This window comes from Bombina bombina, chromosome 3, assembly GCF_027579735.1.
Source record: "Bombina bombina isolate aBomBom1 chromosome 3, aBomBom1.pri, whole genome shotgun sequence".
NCBI lineage: Eukaryota > Metazoa > Chordata > Amphibia > Anura > Bombinatoridae > Bombina > Bombina bombina.
The window spans coordinates 30,749,304-30,769,043 of NC_069501.1; the positions used below are offsets into that span (position 1 = coordinate 30,749,304).

Genomic DNA, 19,740 nt, shown 5'->3' on the forward strand with positions numbered 1-19,740 from the left:
AAAATGTCAAAAATTACGCAACTTCCGGCGACACGTATGACGCCGGAAACAAAAAAATTTTTGCGCCAAAAAAGTCTGCGCCAAGAATGACGCAATAAAATGAAGCATTTTCAGCCCCCGCGAGTCTAACAGCCCACAGGGAAAAAAGTCAAATTTTAAGGTAAGAAAAAAATTGATTTATTCATATGCATTATCCCAAATATGAACGTTGAACATCCTGAGTCAAGGCAAATAAATGTTTGAACACATATATTTAGAACTTTATATAAAAGTGCCCAACCATAGCTTAGAGTGTCACAGAAAATAAGACTTACTTACCCCAGGACACTCATCTACATGTAGTAGAAAGCCAAACCAGTACTGAAACGAGAATCAGTAGAGGTAATGGTATATAAAAGAGTATATCGTCGATATGAAAAGGGAGGTAAGAGATGAATCTCTACGACCGATAACAGAGAACCTATGAAATAGACCCCGTAGAAGGAGATCATTGAATTCAAATAGGCAATACTCTCCTCACATCCCTCTGACATTCACTGCACGCTGAGAGGAAAACCGGGCTCCAACCTGCTGCGGAGCGCATATCAACGTAGAATCTAGCACAAACTTACTTCACCACCTCCATAGGAGGCAAAGTTTGTAAAACTGATTTGTGGGTGTGGTGAGGGGTGTATTTATAGGCATTTTGAGGTTTGGGAAACTTTGCCCCTCCTGGTAGGAATGTATATCCCATACGTCACTAGCTCATGGACTCTTGCTAATTACATGAAAGAAATATATATATGCAAAGGTTACAGTGCAGAGGTTACCTGGGGGGGATATAAACTACCCAGCCCAGAGAGTTGCCGATACATACTACACAGCCCAGAGAGTTGCCGATACTTACTACCCAGCCCAGAGAGTTACTGATACTTACTACCCAGCCCAGAGAGTTACTGATACATACTACCCAGCCCAGAGAGTTACTGATACATACTATCCAGCCCAGAGAGTTACTGATACATACTACCCAGCCCAGAGAGTTACTGATACATACTACCCAGCCCATAGAGTTACCAATACAAACTACCCAGCCCAGAGTTACCAATACATACTACTCAGCCCAGAGAGTTACCGATACATACTACCCAGCCCAGAGAGTTACCGATACATACTACCCAGCCCAAAGAGTTACCGATACATACTACCCAGCCCAGAGAGTTACCGATACATACTACCCAGCCCAGAGAGTTACCGATACATACTACCCAGCCCAGAGAGTTACCGATACATACTACCCAGCCCAGAGAGTTACCGATACATACTACCCAGCCCAGAGAGTTACCGATACATACTACCCAGCCCAGAGAGTTACCGATTCACATAAAACCCAGCCCAGAAAGTTACCAATACATACTACCCAGCCCAGCGAGTTACTGATATATACTACCCAGCCCAGAGAGATACTGATACATACTACCCAGCCTAGAGAGTTACCGATACATACTTCCCAGCCCAGAGAGTTACTGATACATACTACAAGGCCTAGAGAGTTACTGTACATATTACCCAGCGAGTTACTGATACATTCAACCCAGCCCAGAGAGTTACCGATACATACTACCCAGCCCAGAGAGTTACCGATACATACTACCCAGCCCAGAGAGTTACCGATACATACTACCCAGCCCAGAGAGTTACCGATACATACTACCCAGCCCAGAGAGTTACCGATACATACTACCCAGCCCAGAGAGTTACCGATTCACATACTACCCAGCCCAGAAAGTTACCAATACATACTACCCAGCCCAGCGAGTTACTGATATATACTACCCAGCCCAGAGAGATACTGATACATACTACCCAGCCTAGAGAGTTACCGATACATACTTCCCAGCCCAGAGAGTTACTGATACATACTACAAGGCCTAGAGAGTTACTGTACATATTACCCAGCGAGTTACTGATACATTCAACCCAGCCCAGAGAGTTACCGATACATACTACCCAGCCCAGAGAGTTACCGATACATACTACCCAGCCCAGAGAGTTACCGATTCACATACTACCCAGCCCAGAAAGTTACCAATACATGCTACCCAGCCCACCGAGTTACTGATATATACTACCCAGCCCAGAGAGATACTGATACATACTACCCAGCCTAGAGAGTTACCGATACATACTTCCCAGCCCAGAGAGTTACTGATACATACTACAAGGCCTAGAGAGTTACTGTACATATTACCCAGCGAGTTACTGATACATTCAACCCAGCCCAGAGAGTTACCGATACATACTACCCAGCCCAGAGAGTTACCGATACATACTACCCAGCCCAGAGAGTTACCGATACATACTACCCAGCCCAGAGAGTTACCGATACATACTACCCAGCCCAGAGAGTTACCGATACATACTACCCAGCCCAGAGAGTTACCGATTCACATACTACCCAGCCCAGAAAGTTACCAATACATACTACCCAGCCCAGCGAGTTACTGATATATACTACCCAGCCCAGAGAGATACTGATACATACTACCCAGCCTAGAGAGTTACCGATACATACTTCCCAGCCCAGAGAGTTACTGATACATACTACAAGGCCTAGAGAGTTACTGTACATATTACCCAGCGAGTTACTGATACATTCAACCCAGCCCAGAGAGTTACCGATACATACTACCCAGCCCAGAGAGTTACTGATACATACTACCCAGCCCAGAGAGTTACTGATACATACTACCCAGCCCAGAGAGTTACTAATACATACTACCAAGCCCAGAGAGTTACCGATACATACTACTCAGCTCAGAGAGTTACTGAAACATACGACCCAGCCCAGAGAGTTACCAATACATACTACCCAGCCCAGAGAGTTACTGATACATACAACCCAGCCCAGAGAGTTACTGATACATACTACCAAGCCCAGAGAGTTACTGATACATACTACCCAGCCCAGAGAGTTACCGATACATACTACCCAGCCCAGAGAGTTACTGATACATATTACCCAGCCCAGAGAGTTACTGATACATACTACCCAGCCCAGAGAGTTACCGATACATACTACCCAGCCCAGAGAGTTACTGATACATACTACCCAGCCCAGAGAGTTACCGATACATACTACCCAGCCCAGAGAGTTACCGATACATACTACCCAGCCCAGAGAGTTACCGATACATACTACCCAGCCCAGAGAGTTACCGATACATACTACCCAGCCCAGAGAGTTGCCGATACATACTACCCAGCCCAGAGAGTTACCGATACATACTACCCAGCCCAGAGAGTTACTGATACATACTACCCAGCCCAGAGAGTTACTGATACATACTACCCAGCCCAGAGAGTTACTGATACATACTACCCAGCCCAGAGAGTTACTAATACATACTACCCAACCCAGAGAGTTACTTATACATACTACCCAGCCCAGAGAGTTACTGATACATACTACCCAGCCAAGAGAGTTACCGATACATATTACCCAGCCCAGAGAGTTACCGATACATACTACCCAGCCCAGAGAGTTACTGATACATACTACCCAGCCCAGAGAGTTACTAATACATACTACCCAGCCCAGAGAGTTATGGATTTATATCAATTTGCTGAGAGTTTCTTAGAGGTATTTTAGTAAAACAACCAGAGTTGAAACTGTAAATTATATCACTTGCTATGTACGAGAGATGTAGGAGTATATTTCTCCTAGGAGACTACAATAAATCATCTGAGATGGGAATTCCATAGAGAACCCTCAGAGTGGTTAAATCAATAGGGAATTCTCTGTAATATCAGGGTAAAGAAAGGAAACAAGGAAGAAAAAACCTGAAGCCTTCCAAAGCTAATGACATTTTTTATCAGATTATTTTGGGTTCTTTATACATCATGGGCCAGATTACAAGTGGAGCGCTAAATATCACTTTCCAGAAAGCAATATTAGGGCTCCACTGAGTAGTACTAGCGCATGCTAATGTGAGCTGGTATAACAAGTTATCAGCAATTTGAACGTGAGCTCGCGTACGCATTGCTGGGAAGCATTGCACGATGCCATAGGATCCATTGAGACGACATCTGAACCTAAGCACAGTGAAATGGGTAAGTAGCACAGCGATGCAGCAAATTTAAATATTTATGTATATGCTTATATGCGTATAAATTTGTGTTAATATGTGTATATACTTCCGCCATCTTTTCCCCAAAATACTGCCTAGTGCAGTCATTTTATTAAAAAATAAAAATGCTGCCATCTTTATTTTTTAATAAAATAGACTACACTGTATTTTGGGGGCATTTGGGCCACATTTATAAAATTAACCAGAGATCTGATCTCTCGTTAATTATATAAGCGCTAATTGCTACTGTGAGCTTGCCATAGCAATAACCAGCCACTTGTAATGGCTGGTTACTTATCGTGCGCCTGTTTGCGGGCGAGCGATAAATTAGCGCTCCGCTTGTAATCTAGCCCCATGAGTGTAATGAATACACTGGGTTGTTCCTGCACATAAGAATATAACCCTTGTTCTTGTGTGCATTAGTTTAGACCTATATAACTTGATAACTGCAGGAAGTGCATATAGCGTGCTGTGACGTATAGGCATGCGGTAAAAAACCTTCCCTCTCACAGGATGTTTAGGAGCACAACCTCAATAACCAAACAAGAACAAGGAACAGCACACATTATAAGGGAATTTATTTTGTGAAAATTTAGGAAAACTCTCTACTGAACAAAGAGTTGGCCACCTGGTTGACTGGGAAATGCTGGAGTAGCAGACATCCGGCGGTTGTACCCACACAAGGGCACACAGACATATAAATAAAATAGGGCAGGAGAAGCCTACAGCTGCATCTCCCATGTCAGAGGGGCACGCAGCAGCCCATATCTGCAAAACAAATGTCCATCCAAAACGCACACCGACTTGTGCAGAGGAGCCGCACAGGGAGCCTTTAATCCTCTCAAGGGGATCCACCTCTAGGACATCTTCATGGCGGGTGGGGGGGGAGTAGGTCAGAGGCCTGAGAATGATGAGTGTGACTGGAAAAATGGTCCGTTTTCCTGTGAAAAAGAAAAACACATTTAGTCATAAAAAGCAAACATTTAATGCAAACATAACTTGCTTAACGGACACTATATTCAAATGAATATCAGACTAAACATCCCTGAGGGATAATCTCACACATATACAGAATTACAGGGTTACACCAACTGTTTCTCTGCACAGGGTGGGCTCATTTTATTTCTACACATTAAGGATGAGCCAATAAGAGTGTCCCTCTACATATCACTTGTATAAAATAAGCTTTACCAAGTTAAGTCTCTTATGATGATTTATATACTAATTAATGCCTGGGAAAAAAACAAAATTTATGTTTACCTGATAAATTTATTTCTCTTGTGGTGTATCCAGTCCACGGGTTCATCCATTACTTGTGGGATATTCTCCTTCCCAACAGGAAGTTGCAAGAGGACACCCACAGCAGAGCTGTCTATATAGCTCCTCCCCTAACTGCCACCCCCAGTCATTCGACCGAAGATAAGCAAGAAAAAAGGAGAAACTATAGGGTGCAGTGGTGACTGTAGATTAAAAATAAAAAACACCTGCCTTAAAATGACAGGGCGGGCCGTGGACTGGATACACCACAAGAGAAATAAATTTATCAGGTAAGCATAAATGTTTTTTTCTCTTGTAAAGGTGTATCCAGTCCACAGGTTCATCCATTACTTGTGGGATACCAATACCAAAGCTTTAGGACATGGATGAAGGGAGGGACAAGGCAGGAACTTAAATGGAAGGCACCACTGCCTGTAAGACCTTTCTCCCAAAAATAGCCTCTGAAGAAGCAAAAGTATTCAATTTGTAGAATTTAGAAAAAGTGTGAAGCGAAGACCAAGTCGTCGCTTTACAAATCTGTTCAACAGAGGCCTCATTTTTAAAAGCCCATGTGGAAGCCACCGCTCTAGTGGAATGAGCTGTAATTCTTTCAGGAGGCTGCTGGCCAGCAGTCTCATAAGCTAAGCGGATTATGCTTCTCAGCCAAAAAGAAAGAGAAGTTGCCGAAGCCTTTTGGCCTCTCCTCTATCCAGAGTAGATAACAAACAAAGCAGATGTTTGACGAAAATCCTTCGTAGCTTGTAAATAAAACTTTAAAGCACGAACCACATCAAGATTGTGTAAAAGACGTTCCTTCTTTGAGGAAGGATTAGGACAAAATGAAGGAACAACAATCTCCTGATTGATGTTTTTATTAGATACCACCTTAGGAAAAAACCCAGGTTTGGTACGCAAAACTACCTTATCTGCATGGAAAATCAGATAAGGGGAATCACACTGTAAAGCAGATAACTCCAAAACTCTTCGAGCCGAGGAGATAGCTACTAGAAACAGAACTTTCCAAGATAAAAGTTTAATATCTATGGAGAACCCCTTGAAGAACTTTAAGAACTAAATTTAAACTCCATGGCGGAGCAACAGGTTTAAACACAGGCTTAATTCTAACTAAAGCCTGACAAAACGCCTGAACGTCTGGAACCTCAGCCAGACGTTTGTGCAAAAGAATAGACAGAGCAGAAATCTGTCCCTTTAAGGAACTAGCAGACAATCCTTTCTTCAATCCCTCTTGGAGAAAGGATAAGATTCTAGGAATCCTGACTTTACTCCATGAGTAACCCTTGGATTCACACCAATGAAGATATTTACACCATATCTCATGATAGATTTTCCTGGTGACAGGCTTTCGAACCTGAATTAAGGTATCAATGACCGACTCGGAAAAACCACGCTTTGATAGAATCAAGCGTTCAATCTCCAGCAGTCAGACGCAGAGAAATTAGATTTGGATGTTTGAAAGGACCTTGAAGTAGAAGGTCCTGCCTCAGCGGCAGAGTCCATGGTGGAAAGGATGACATGTCCACCAGATCTGCATACCAAGTCCTGTGTGGCCATGTAGGAGCTATCAAAATCACCAAAGCTCTCTCCTGCTGATCTTGGCAATCAGAGGAGGGAGCAGAGGAAACGGTGGAAACACACAAGCCAGGCTGAAGGACCAGGGCGCTGCTAGAGCATCTATCAGCGCTGCCTTGGGATCCCTGGACCTGGACCCGTAACGAGGAAGCTTGGCGTTCTGACGAGACGCCATGAGATCCAGTTCTGGTTTGCCCCATAGTTGAATCAACTGGGCAAATACCTCCGGAGGAGCTCCCACTCCCCCGGATGAAAAGACTGCCGACTTAGGAAATCCGCCTCCCAGTTCTCTACTCCTGGGATATGGATAGCTGAGAGATGGCAAGAGTGAACCTCTGCCCATAGAATTATCTTTGAAACCTCCAACATCGCCAGGGGGCTCCTTGTACCCCCCTGATGGTTGATATAGGCTACAGTCGTGATGTTGTCCGACTGAAATCTGATGAACCTGACCGCAGATAGCTGAGGCCAAGCCTGAAGAGCATTGAATATCGCTCTTAGTTCCAGAATGTTTATCGGAAGGAGGGCTTTCTCCTGAGTCCACGAACCCTGAGCCTTCAGGGAGTTCCAGACTGCACCCCAGCCCAGAAGGCTGGCATCTGTCGTCACTATAGTCCATTCTGGCCTGCGGAAGTTCATTCCCCTGGACAGATGGACCCAAGATAGCCACCAGAGAAGAGAATCCCTGGTCTGTTGATCCAGATTTAGCAGAGGGGACAAATCTGTGTAATCCCCATTCCACTGATTGAGCATGCAAAGTTGTAGTGGTCTGAGATGTAGGCGGGCAAACGGAACTATGTCCATTGCCGCTACCATTAAGCCGATTACTTCCATACACTGAGCCACTGACGGCTGAAAAGTGGAATAAAGGGCACAGCAGGAAGTTAGAAGCTTTGACAACCTGACCTCTGTCAGAAAAATCTCCATTTCTACTGAATCTATCAGAGTTCCTAGGAAGGAAACTCTTGTGAGAGGGGAGAGAGAACTCTTTTCTTCGTTCACCTTCCACCCATGAGACCTCAGGAATGCCAGAACAATGTCCGTATGGGACATGGCGATTTGAAAATTCGACGCCTGTATCAGAATGTCGTCTAGGTAAGGAGCCACTGCTATGCCTCGTGGTCTTAGAACCGCCAGTAGGGACCCTAGAACCTTCGTAACGATTCTTGGTGCCGTGGCTAACCCGAAGGGAAGAGCCACAAACTGGTAATGCCTGTCTAGGAAGGCAAACCTGAGAAACCGATGATGATCTCTGTGTATCGGAATGTGGAGATAAGCATCCTTTAAATCCATGGTAGTCATATATTGACCCCTCCTGGATCATAGGTAGGATGGTTCGAATAGTCTCCATCTTGAAGGATGGGACCCTGAGAAATTTGTTTAGGATCTTGAGATCCAAGATTGGTCTGAAAGTTCCCTCTTTTTTGGGAACTATAAACAGATTTGAATAGAATCCTTGCCCCTGTTCCTCCCTTGGAACTGGGTGGATCACTCCCATAACCAGAAGGTCTTGAACGCAACGTAAGAATGCCTCTCTCTTTATCTGGTTTGCAGATAATTGTGAGAGATGAAATCTCCCCTTTGGAGATGAGGCTTTGAAATCCAGAAGATATCCCTGGGAAACAATCTCCAGAGCCCAGGGATCCTGGACGTCTCTTGCCCAAGCCTGGGCGAAGAGAGAAAGTATGCCCCCAACTAGATCCGGTCCCGGATCTAGTTGGGCTACTCCTTCATGCTGTCTTAGAGGCAGGAGCAGGTTTTTTGGCCTGCTTTCCCTTGTTCCAAGCCTGGTTAGGTCTCCAGACTGGCTTGGAGGCAAAATTTCCTTCTTGTTTTGCAGTAGAGGAAGTTGAAGCTGCGCCACTCTTGAAGTTTCGAAAGGAACGAAAAACATAATTTATGTAAGAACTTACCTGATAAATTCATTTCTTTCATATTAACAAGAGTCCATGAGCTAGTGACGTATGGGATATACATTCCTACCAGGAGGGGCAAAGTTTCCCAAACCTTAAAATGCCTATAAATACACCCCTCACCACACCCACAAATCAGTTTAACGAATAGCCAAGAAGTGGGGTGATAAGAAAAAAAGTGCGAAGCATATAAAATAAGGAATTGGAATAATTGTGCTTTATACAAAAAAATCATAACCACCACAAAAAAGGGTGGGCCTCATGGACTCTTGTTAATATGAAAGAAATGAATTTATCAGGTAAGTTCTTACATAAATTATGTTTTCTTTCATGTAATTAACAAGAGTCCATGAGCTAGTGACGTATGGGATAATGACTACCCAAGATGTGGATCTTTCCACACAAGAGTCACTAGAGAGGGAGGGATAAAATAAAGACAGCCAATTCCTGCTGAAAATAATCCACACCCAAAATAAAGTTTAACAAAAAACATAAGCAGAAGATTCAAACTGAAACCGCTGCCTGAAGAACTTTTCTACCAAAAACTGCTTCAGAAGAAGAAAATACATCAAAATGGTAGAATTTAGTAAAAGTATGCAAAGAGGACCAAGTTGCTGCTTTGCAGATCTGGTCAACCGAAGCTTCATTCCTAAACGCCCAGGAAGTAGATATTGACCTAGTAGAATGAGCTGTAATTCTTTGAGGCGGAATTTTACCCGACTCAACATAGGCAAGATGAATTAAAGATTTCAACCAAGATGCCAAAGAAATGGCAGAAGCTTTCTGGCCTTTCCTAGAACCGGAAAAGATAACAAATAGACTAGAAGTCTTACGGAAAGAATTTTTGCGCCAAAAAAGTCCGCGCCAAGAATGACACAATAAAATGAAGCATTTTCAGCCCCCGCGAGCCTAACAGCCCACAGGGAAAAAAGTCAAATTTTTGAGGTAAGAAAAAATATGATAATTTAAAGCATAATCCCAAATATGAAACTGACTGTCTGGAAATAAGGAAAGTTGAACATTCTGAGTCAAGGCAAATAAATGTTTGAATACATATATTTAGAACTTTATAAATAAAGTGCCCAACCATAGCTTAGAGTGTCACAGAAAATAAGACTTACTTACCCCAGGACACTCATCTACATGTTTGTAGAAAGCCAAACCAGTACTGAAACGAGAATCAGTAGAGGAAATGGTAAATATAAGAGTATATCGTCGATCTGAAAAGGGAGGTAAGAGATGAATCTCTACGACCGATAACAGAGAACCTTATGAAATAGACCCCGTAGAAGGAGATCACTGCATTCAATAGGCAATACTCTCCTCACATCCCTCTGACATTCACTGCACGCTGAGAGGAAAACCGGGCTCCAACTTGCTGCGGAGCGCATATCAACGTAGAATCTAGCACAAACTTACTTCACCACCTCCCTTGGAGGCAAAGTTTGTAAAACTGATTTGTGGGTGTGGTGAGGGGTGTATTTATAGGCATTTTAAGGTTTGGGAAACTTTGCCCCTCCTGGTAGGAATGTATATCCCATACGTCACTAGCTCATGGACTCTTGTTAATTACATGAAAGAAATTAGTCTGTTTGGTCCTTAATTTGTTGGACCTATCCTGGGGAAGGGTGTGGCCTTTTCCTCCAGTAATATCAGAAATGATCTCCTTCAGTCCAGGCCCGAATAGGGTCTGCCCTTTGAAGGGGATGTTGAGAAACTTAGACTTTGAAGTAACGTCAGCTGACCAGGATTTAAGCCATAGCGCCCTACGCGCCTGAATGGCAAAACCTGAATTCTTAGCCGTTAGCTTTGTTAAATTAAAAACGGCGTCAGAAATAAATGAATTGGCTAACTTAAGAGCTTTAAGCCTGTCTAGGATATCATCCAACGGGGTCTCCACCTGTAGAGCCTCTTCAAGAGATTCGAACCAGAAAGCTGCTGCAGCAGTGACTGGGGCAATGCATGCAAGAGGCTGGAGAATAAAACCTTGTTGTATAAAGATTTTCTTAAGGAAACCCTCTAATTTTTTATCCATTGGATCTAGGAAAGCACAACTGTCCTCGACGGGGATAGTTGTACGCTTAGCTAGGGTAGAGAATGCTCCCTCCACCTTAGGGACTGTCTGCCAGGAGTCCCGTGTAGCGGCATCTATGGGAAACATCTTTTTAAAAGCAGGAGGGGGAGAGAACGGTACACCTGGTCTATCCCATTCCTTCGTAATAATTTCTGAAAACCTCTTAGGGACTGGAAAAACATCAGTGTAAACAGGCACTGCAAAGTATTTGTCCATTTTACACAATTTCTCTGGGACTACAATGGTGTCACAATCATCCAGAGTCGCTAAAACCTCCCTGAGCAACAAGCGGAGGTGTTCAAGCTTAAATTTAAATGCTGTCATTTCAGAGTCAGACTGAAGCAACGCCTTCCCTGAATCAGAAATGTCACCCACAGATAGAAGCTCTCCTGCTTCGGCTTCTGTACATTGTGAGGGTATATCAGACATAGCTACTAAAGCGTCAGAAAGCTCTGTATTTGTTCTAGCCCCAGAGCTGTCTCGCTTTCCTTGTAACCCTAGCAGTTTGGACAATACCTCTGTGAGGGTATGATTCATAACTGCCGCCATGTCTTGTAAGGTAAACGCATTGGACGCGCCAGATGTACTTTGCGTCACTTGCGCGGGAGATATAGGTTCTGACACATTGGGAGAGCTAGGTGGTTTAACCTCCCTTTTGTCAGTCTGAGAAACCTCTGGTGATAAATCTTTTAACCTATAATATGGTCTTTATAACTTATAGAAAGGTCAGTGCATTTGGTACACATTCTAAGAGGGGGTTCCACAATGGCTTCTAAACATAATGAACAAGGAGTTTCCTCTATGTCAGACATGTTTAACAGACTAGTAATGAGACCAGCAAGCTTGGAAAACACTTTAATTAATGTGAAAAAGCAATTAAACAAAAACGGTACTGTGCCTTTAAAAGAAAAAAACTACCACATAAACTGCAAAACAGTGTTAAAAAGTAGTAAACTCTACAAAATTTTTACAGTGTGTATAAGAGACTAAAGCAGCATTGCACCCACTTGCAAATGGATGATTAACCCCTTAGGCCCCAAACCGGATTAGAAAAACGGTAAAACCGTTAAAAAACAGTCAAACACACTGCCACAGCTCTGCTGTGGCTCCTACCTGCCCTTAAACCCTACCCTCTATAGTGGTCCTAGATGCCAGAGGACTCCTTTAGGGAAGCTGGATGTCTCAGTCTGAATATCAACTGCGCATAAAGTGCGTGAAAATAGGCCCCTCCCACCATGCACTCAATGTCAGGGGGTATTAAAAAAGTACTCCTAGGAGTAATCTAACAAGCCATGTAGAAAACTAGGTCCCAAATAAAGATTTATCACTCTCAGAGAAAAAACGTTTTTTCTGTAAGTTATGCAAACGTTTTTACACTAAGTAATATGAGAGTTAACATGAATATTACCCTTATCTTGTAAGCATGATCCCAGTCGCTGTTAAATCACTGTATCAGGCTTACCTCAAATATACCAGGCACTGTCAGCATTTTCTAGACCTTATCATCTCTCTAGAAAAAAATATACTGAACATACCTCAAAGCAGGTGATCTGCAAACCGTCCCCCCAACTGAAGTTTTCTTTCCATACTCTTCAGTTATGTGTGAGAACAGCAATGGACCTTAGTTACAAGCTAAGATCATCAACCTCCAGGCAGATTCTTCTTCCAATTTCTGCCTGAGTGTAAAACAGTACAACGCCGGTACCGTTTTAAAATAACAAACTCTTGATTGAAGGTAAAAACTACACTAAGTCACCACATATCTCTTGATACTTCCTTTCTTGTCGAGAGTTGCAAGAGAATGACTGGGGGTGGCAGTTAGGGGAGGAGCTATATAGACAGCTCTGCTGTGGGTGTCCTCTTGCAACTTCCTGTTGGGAAGGAGAATATCCCACAAGTAATGGATGAACCTGTGGACTGGATACACCTTTACAAGAGAAAAGGCAATCCTAAATACTAATTAATGCCTGGGATAAGCATAAGGCTACCCTACATATTAATTAATGCCCGTGATAAGCATGAGGCTATCCTACATACTAATTACTGCCTGTGATAAGCATAAGGTTAGCCTACATACTAATTAATGACTGGGATAAGCATAAGGCTATCCAATGTACTAATTAATGCTGAGAAAAAGCATAAGGCTATCCTATATACTAATTAATGCCTGGGATAAGCATAAGGCTATCCTACATACTAAATAATGCCTGAGATAAGCATAAGGCTATACTAGATACTAATTACTGTCTGGGATAAGCATACGTTTGTACTACATACTAATTACTGCCTGTGATAAGCATAAGGTTATCCTACATACTAATTATTGCCTGGGATAAGCATAGGGCTATCCAATGTACTAATTAATGCCTAGAAAAAGCATAAGGCTATCCTATGTACTAATTAATGCCTGGGATAAGCATAAGGCTATCCTATGTACTAATTAATGCCTGGGATAAGCATAAGGCTAACCTATATACTAATTAATGCATGGGATAAGCATAAGGCTATTCTACGTACTAATTAATGCCTGGGATAAGCATAAGGCTATCCTACATACTAATTAATGCCTGGGATAAGCATAAGGCTATACTACATACTAATTACTGCCTGGGATAAGCATATGGTTATCCTATATACTAATTAATGCCTGGGATAAGCATAAGGTGATCCTATATACTAAGTAACACCTGGGATAAGCATAAGGCTATCCTACATACTAGTTAATGCCTGTGATAAGCATAAGGCTATACTACATACTAATTAATGCCTGGGATGAGCATAAGGATATCCTATGTACTTATTATTGCCTGGATAAGCATAAAGCTATCCTACTAACTAATTAATGCCTGGGATAAGCATAAGGATATCCTATGTACTTATTAGTGCCGGGATAAGCATAAAGCTATCCTACTAACTAATTAATGCCTGGGATAAGCATAAGGCTATCCTACATACTAGTTAATGCCTGTGATAAGCATAAGGCTATACTACATACTAATTAATGCCTGGGATGAGCATAAGGATATCCTATGTACTTATTAGTGCTGGGATAAGCATAAAGCTATCCTACTAGCTAATTAATGCCTGGGATAAGCATAAGGATATCCTATGTACTTATTAGTGCCGGGATAAGCATAAAGCTATCCTACTAACTAATTAATGCCTGGGATAAGCATAAAGCTATCCTACATACTATTTTTTTTAAGTCTTTATTTAATTTCCAACAGTGTATACAGAATATATTTAAGCACATTTGCTTTTGTATTGCACCACACAGGCTAAATCAAAATCAGTGATTATTTACAGATTAGGTAATACAAAAAGAAAAAAATCATTGTCATTCTTCCGACTGTTTTAAAATAAATTAAGCAAAAATAGAACCAACATTAACTGTATACAAGCTGGGTGTTTTCTAATTCCCACTAGGGCAACTAAAAAAGAAAAAACGAAGAAAGAGAAAGAGGGGGAGAAGAAAAAGAAAAAAAAAAATAAAGGAAAAGGTTCTCCCAATCTCTCCCCATATAAGATCAATATTTAAAACGATTGAATCAACTCTAAAAGTGCCTTAAATTGAGATTATTTAAGTAGTTTTCTCTTAAAAAGAAAAAAGATTACGATAAGTTTCTAAATGACCCAAAGGGGCAAGAATTGATTTCTGTACGTTGCCAGGGTACAGCTTAAGTATGGGATTCCATTTAATAAAAAATTCCTCAGCCCTGTCTTTGGAATGGAAAAGATTGTTATATAATTCAAAGACTATATGTTGGAGCAGAAGATTACGGAAATTAGAAAATTTAAGTGGATGTGGATCCTTCCAATTTTTCAATATCAATAGTCTAGTTACCAAAATTATAGCATTTAATGAGCTGATATTCTTTGGTTTAGATAATATCAGGTGAGGATGTATAAGAAAAATGACATGGAAAGCTTGAATTTTAAACTTATCCTGGTAGTGCTTTCTATACCATAGGCTAACCTTGCCCCAGAATTGATTAATCTTTGGGCATTTAAAGAATATATGGAAAACATCAGCACTTGCCCAGAAACATTTCGGACATTGTGAGTTTGTGGCTAAAGAAAAACATAATTTATGCTTACCTGATAAATTTATTTCTCTTGTGGTGTATCCAGTCCACGGATCATCCATTACTTGTGGGGTATTCTCCTTACCAACAGGAAGTTGCAAGAGGATCACCCACAGCAGAGCTGCTATATAGCTCCTCCCCTAACTGCCATAGCCAGTCATTCGACCGAAACTAGCCGAGAAAGGAGAAACCATAGGGTGCAGTGGTGACTGTAGTTTAAAATTTAGACCTGCCTTAAAAGGACAGGGCGGGCCGTGGACTGGATACACCACAAGAGAAATACATTTATCAGGTAAGCATAAATTATGTTTTCTCTTGTTAGGTGTATCCAGTCCACGGATCATCCATTACTTGTGGGATACCAATACCAAAGCTAAAGTACACGGATGAAGGGAGGGACAAGGCAGGTACTTAAACGGAAGGGACCACTGCCTGTAGAACCTTTCTCCCAAAAATAGCCTCCGAAGAAGCAAAAGTATAAAATTTGTAAAATTTTGAAAAGGTATGAAGCAAAGACCAAGTCGCCACTTTGCAAATCTGTTCAACAGAAGCCTCATTTTTAAAGGCCCAGGTGGAAGCCACAGCTCTAGTAGAATGAGCTGTAATCCTTTCAGGGGTCTGCTGTCCAGCAGTCTCATAGGCTAAGCGTATTACGCTCCGAAGCCAAAAAGAAAGAGAGGTTGCCGAAGCCTTTTGACCTCTCCTCTGTCCAGAGTAAACAACAAACAGGGAAGATGTTTGACGAAAATCTTTAGTCGCTTGTAAGTAAAACTTTAAAGCACGGACTACGTCCAAATTATGTAAAAGACGTTCCTTCTTTGAAGAAGGATTAGGACACAATGATTGAACAACAATCTCTTGATTGATATTCTTGTTGGAAACTACCTTAGGTAAAAACCCAGGTTTTGTACGCAGAACTACTTTATCTGTATGGAAAATCAGATAAGGAGAATCACATTGTAAAGCTGATAACTCAGAGACTCTACGAGCCGAGGAAATAGCCATCAAAAACAGAACTTTCCAAGATAAAAGTTTGATATCAATGGAATGAAGGGGTTCAAACGGAACTCCTTGAAGAACCAAGTTTAAGCTCCATGGAGGAGCTACAGGTTTAAACACAGGCTTAATTCTAACCAAAACCTGACAAAATGCCTGGACGTCTGGAACCTCTGCCAGACGCTTGTGCAAAAGGATAGACAGAGCAGAAATCTGTCCCTTTAAAGAACTAGCTGATAATCCTTTATCCAAACCCTCTTGGAGAAAGGACAATATCCTAGGAATCCTAACATTACTCCATGAGTAATTCTTGGATTCACACCAATGAAGATATTTGCGCCATATCTTATGGTAGATTTTCCTGGTTACAGGCTTTCGTGCCTGTATTAAGGTATCAATGACTGACTCGGAGAAGCCACGCCTTGATAAAAATCAAGCGTCCAATCTCCAGGCAGTCAGTCTCAGAGAAATTAGATTTGGATGATTGAAAGGACCTTGTAGTAGAAGGTCTTGTCTCAGAGGCAGAGTCCAAGGTGGAAAGGATAACATGTCCACCAGGTCTGCATACCAGGTCCTGCGTGGCCACGCAGGCGCGATCAAGATCACTGATGCTCTCTCCTGTTTGATTTTGGCAATCAGTCGAGGGAGCAGAGGAAACGGTGGAAACACATAACCCAGGTTGAAGAACCACGGTGCTGCTAGAGCATCTATCAGCGTCGCTTCTGGGTCCCTGGACCTGGATCCGTAACAAGGAAGCTTGGCGTTCTGGTGAGACACCATGAGATCCAATTCTGGTGTGCCCCAACGATGAACCAATTGAGCAAACATCTCCGGATGGAGTTCCCACTCCCCCGGATGAAAAGTCTGACGACTTAGAAAATCCGCCTCCCAGTTCTCTACACCTGGGATATGGATCGCTGATAGATGGCAAGAGTGAGTCTCTGCCCAGCGAATTATCTTGGAGACTTCTAACATCGCTAGGGAGCTCCTGGTCCCCCCTTGATGGTTGATGTAAGCCACAGTCGTGATGTTGTCCGACTGAAATCTGATGAACCTCAGGGTTGCTAACTGAGGCCAAGCTAGAAGAGCATTGAATATTGCTCTTAACTCCAGAATATTTATTGGGAGGAGTTTCTCCTCCTGAGTCCACGATCCCTGAGCCTTCAGGGAATCCCAGACTGCACCCCAACCTAGAAGGCTGGCATCTGTTGTCACAATTGTCCAATCTGGCCTGCGAAAGGTCATACCTTTGGACAGATGGACCCGAGATAGCCACCAGAGAAGAGAATCTCTGGTCTCTTGATCCAGATTTAGCAGAGGGGACAAATCTGTGTAATCCCCATTCCACTGACTGAGCATGCATAATTGCAGCGGTCTGAGATGTAGGCGCGCAAATGGCACTATGTCCATCGCCGCTACCATTAAGCCGATCACTTCCATGCACTGAGCCACCGAAGGGCGCGGAATGTAGTGAAGAACACGGCAGGAATTTAGAAGCTTTGATAAAATGGACTCCGTCAGGTAAATTTTCATTTCTACAGAATCTATCAGAGTTCCTAGGAAGGAAACCCTTGTGAGGGGTGATAGAGAACACTTTCCCTCGTTCACTTTCCACCCATGCGACCTCAGAAATGCCAACACTATGTCCGTATGAGATTTGGCAATTTGGAAGTTTGACGCCTGTATCAGGATGTCGTCTAGATAAGGGGCCACTGCTATGGCCCGTGGTCTTAGGACCGCCAGAAGAGACCCCAGAACCTTTGTAAAAATTCTTGGGGCTGTAGCTAACCCGAAGGGAAGAGCCACAAACTGGTAATGCCTGTCTAGAAAGGCAAACCTTAGGAACCGATGATGATCTTTGTGAATCGGTATGTGAAGGTAAGCATCCTTCAAATCCACTGTGGTCATGTACTGACCCTCCTGGATCATAGGTAGGATTGTCCGAATAGTTTCCATTTTGAACGATGGAACTCTGAGGAATTTGTTTAAGATCTTTAGATCCAAAATTGGTCTGAAGGTTCCCTCTTTTTTGGGAACCACAAACAGATTTGAATAAAATCCCTGTCCTTGTTCCATCTGTGGAACTGGATGGATCACTCCCATTATTAGGAGGTCTTGCACACAGCGTAAGAATGCCTCTTTCTTTATCTGGTTTACAGATAATCTCGAAAGGTGAAATCTCCCTTGTGGGGGGGGAAGCGTTGAAGTCCAGAAGATATCCCTGAGATATGATCTCCAACGCCCAGGGATCCTGAACATCTCTTGCCCCCGCCGGGGCGAAGAGAGAAAGTCTGCCCCCTACTAGATCCGTTGCCGGATAGGGGGCCGTTCCTTCATGCTGTCCTAGAGGCAGCAGCAGGCTTTCTGGCCTGCTTGCCTTTGCTCCAAGCCTGGTCAGATTTCCAGACCGGCTTGGATTGCGCAAAAGTTCCCTCTTGTTTTGTAGCAGAGGAAATTGATGCTGCACCTGCCTTGAAGTTTCGAAAGGCACGAAAATTAGACTGTTTGGCCCTTGATTTGGCCCTGTCCTGAGGAAGGGTTTGACCATTACCTCCAGTAATGTCAGCAATAATTTCCCTCAAACCAGGCCCGAATAGGGTCTGCCCCTTGAAGGGAATGTTAAGTAATTTAGACTTTGAAGTCACGTCAGCTGACCAAGATTTAAGCCATAGCGCCCTACGCGCCTGGATGGCGAATCCAGAATTCTTAGCCGTTAGTTTAGTCAAATGAACAATGGCATCAGAAACAAAAGAATTAGCTAGCTTAAGTGTTCTAAGCTTGTCAAGTATTTCAGTCAATGGAGTAGCTGTCTGAAAGGCCTCTTCCAGAGACTCAAACCAGAACGCCGCAGCAGCAGTGACAGGAGCAATGCATGCAAGGGGCTGCAGGATAAAACCTTGTTGAATAAACATTTTCTTAAGGTAACCTTCTAATTTTTTATCCATTGGATCTGAAAAAGCACAACTGTCCTCGACAGGGATAGTGGTAAGCTTTGCTAAAGTAGAAACTGCTCCCTCCACCTTAGGGACCGTCTGCCATAAGTCCCGTGTGGTGGCGTCTATTGGAAACATTTTTCTAAAAATAGGAGGGGGGGGGGGGGGGAAACGGCACACCGGGTCTGTCCCACTCCTTAGTAATAATTTCTGTAAACCTTTTAGGTATTGGAAAAAACGTCAGTACACACCGGCACCGCGTAGTATTTATCCAGTCTACACAATTTCTCTGGCACTGCAATTGTGTCACAGTCATTCAGAGCAGCTAAAACCTCTCCAAGCAAAACCCGGAGGTTCTCAAGCTTAAATGTAAAAGTAGACATATCTGAATCAGGTTTCCCCGAGTCAGAGACGTCACCCACAGACTGAAGCTCTTCCTCAGCTTCTGCATATTGTGACGCAGTATCAGACATGGGCCTTAAAACATCTGCGCGCTCTGTATTACGTCTAACCCAAGAGCTATTGCGCTTTCCTCTGAATTCAGGCAGTCTGGCTAATACCGCTGACAGGGTATTATCCATGATTGCCGCCATGTCCTGCAAAGTAATCGCTATGGGCGTCTTTGATGTACTTGGCGCCATTTTAGCGTGAGTCCCTTGAGCGGGAGTCAAAGGGTCCGATACGTGGGGAGAGTTAGTCGGCATAACTTCCCCCTCGTCAGAATCCTCTGGTGATAATTCTTTTAAAGATAGCAGCTGATCTTTATTGTTTAAAGTGAAATCA

The 19,740-nt window shown here is 43.0% G+C and overlaps 1 protein-coding gene across 2 annotated transcripts in view; it reads right to left on the minus strand.

Annotated features, from left to right (window-relative positions):
• Positions 1 to 4,670: 4,670 nt before the first annotated feature.
• The window catches only part of GDAP2 (ganglioside induced differentiation associated protein 2), a 292,812-nt gene continuing 277,742 nt past the window's right edge, over positions 4,671 to 19,740 (minus strand). For both annotated transcript variants that reach the window (XM_053705768.1, XM_053705769.1), the window contains exon 14: positions 4,671 to 5,050. In XM_053705768.1, the coding sequence (XP_053561743.1) occupies positions 5,003 to 5,050 (48 nt within the window). In that variant the 3' untranslated portion in view covers positions 4,671 to 5,002. The remainder of the gene's footprint in view (positions 5,051 to 19,740) is intronic.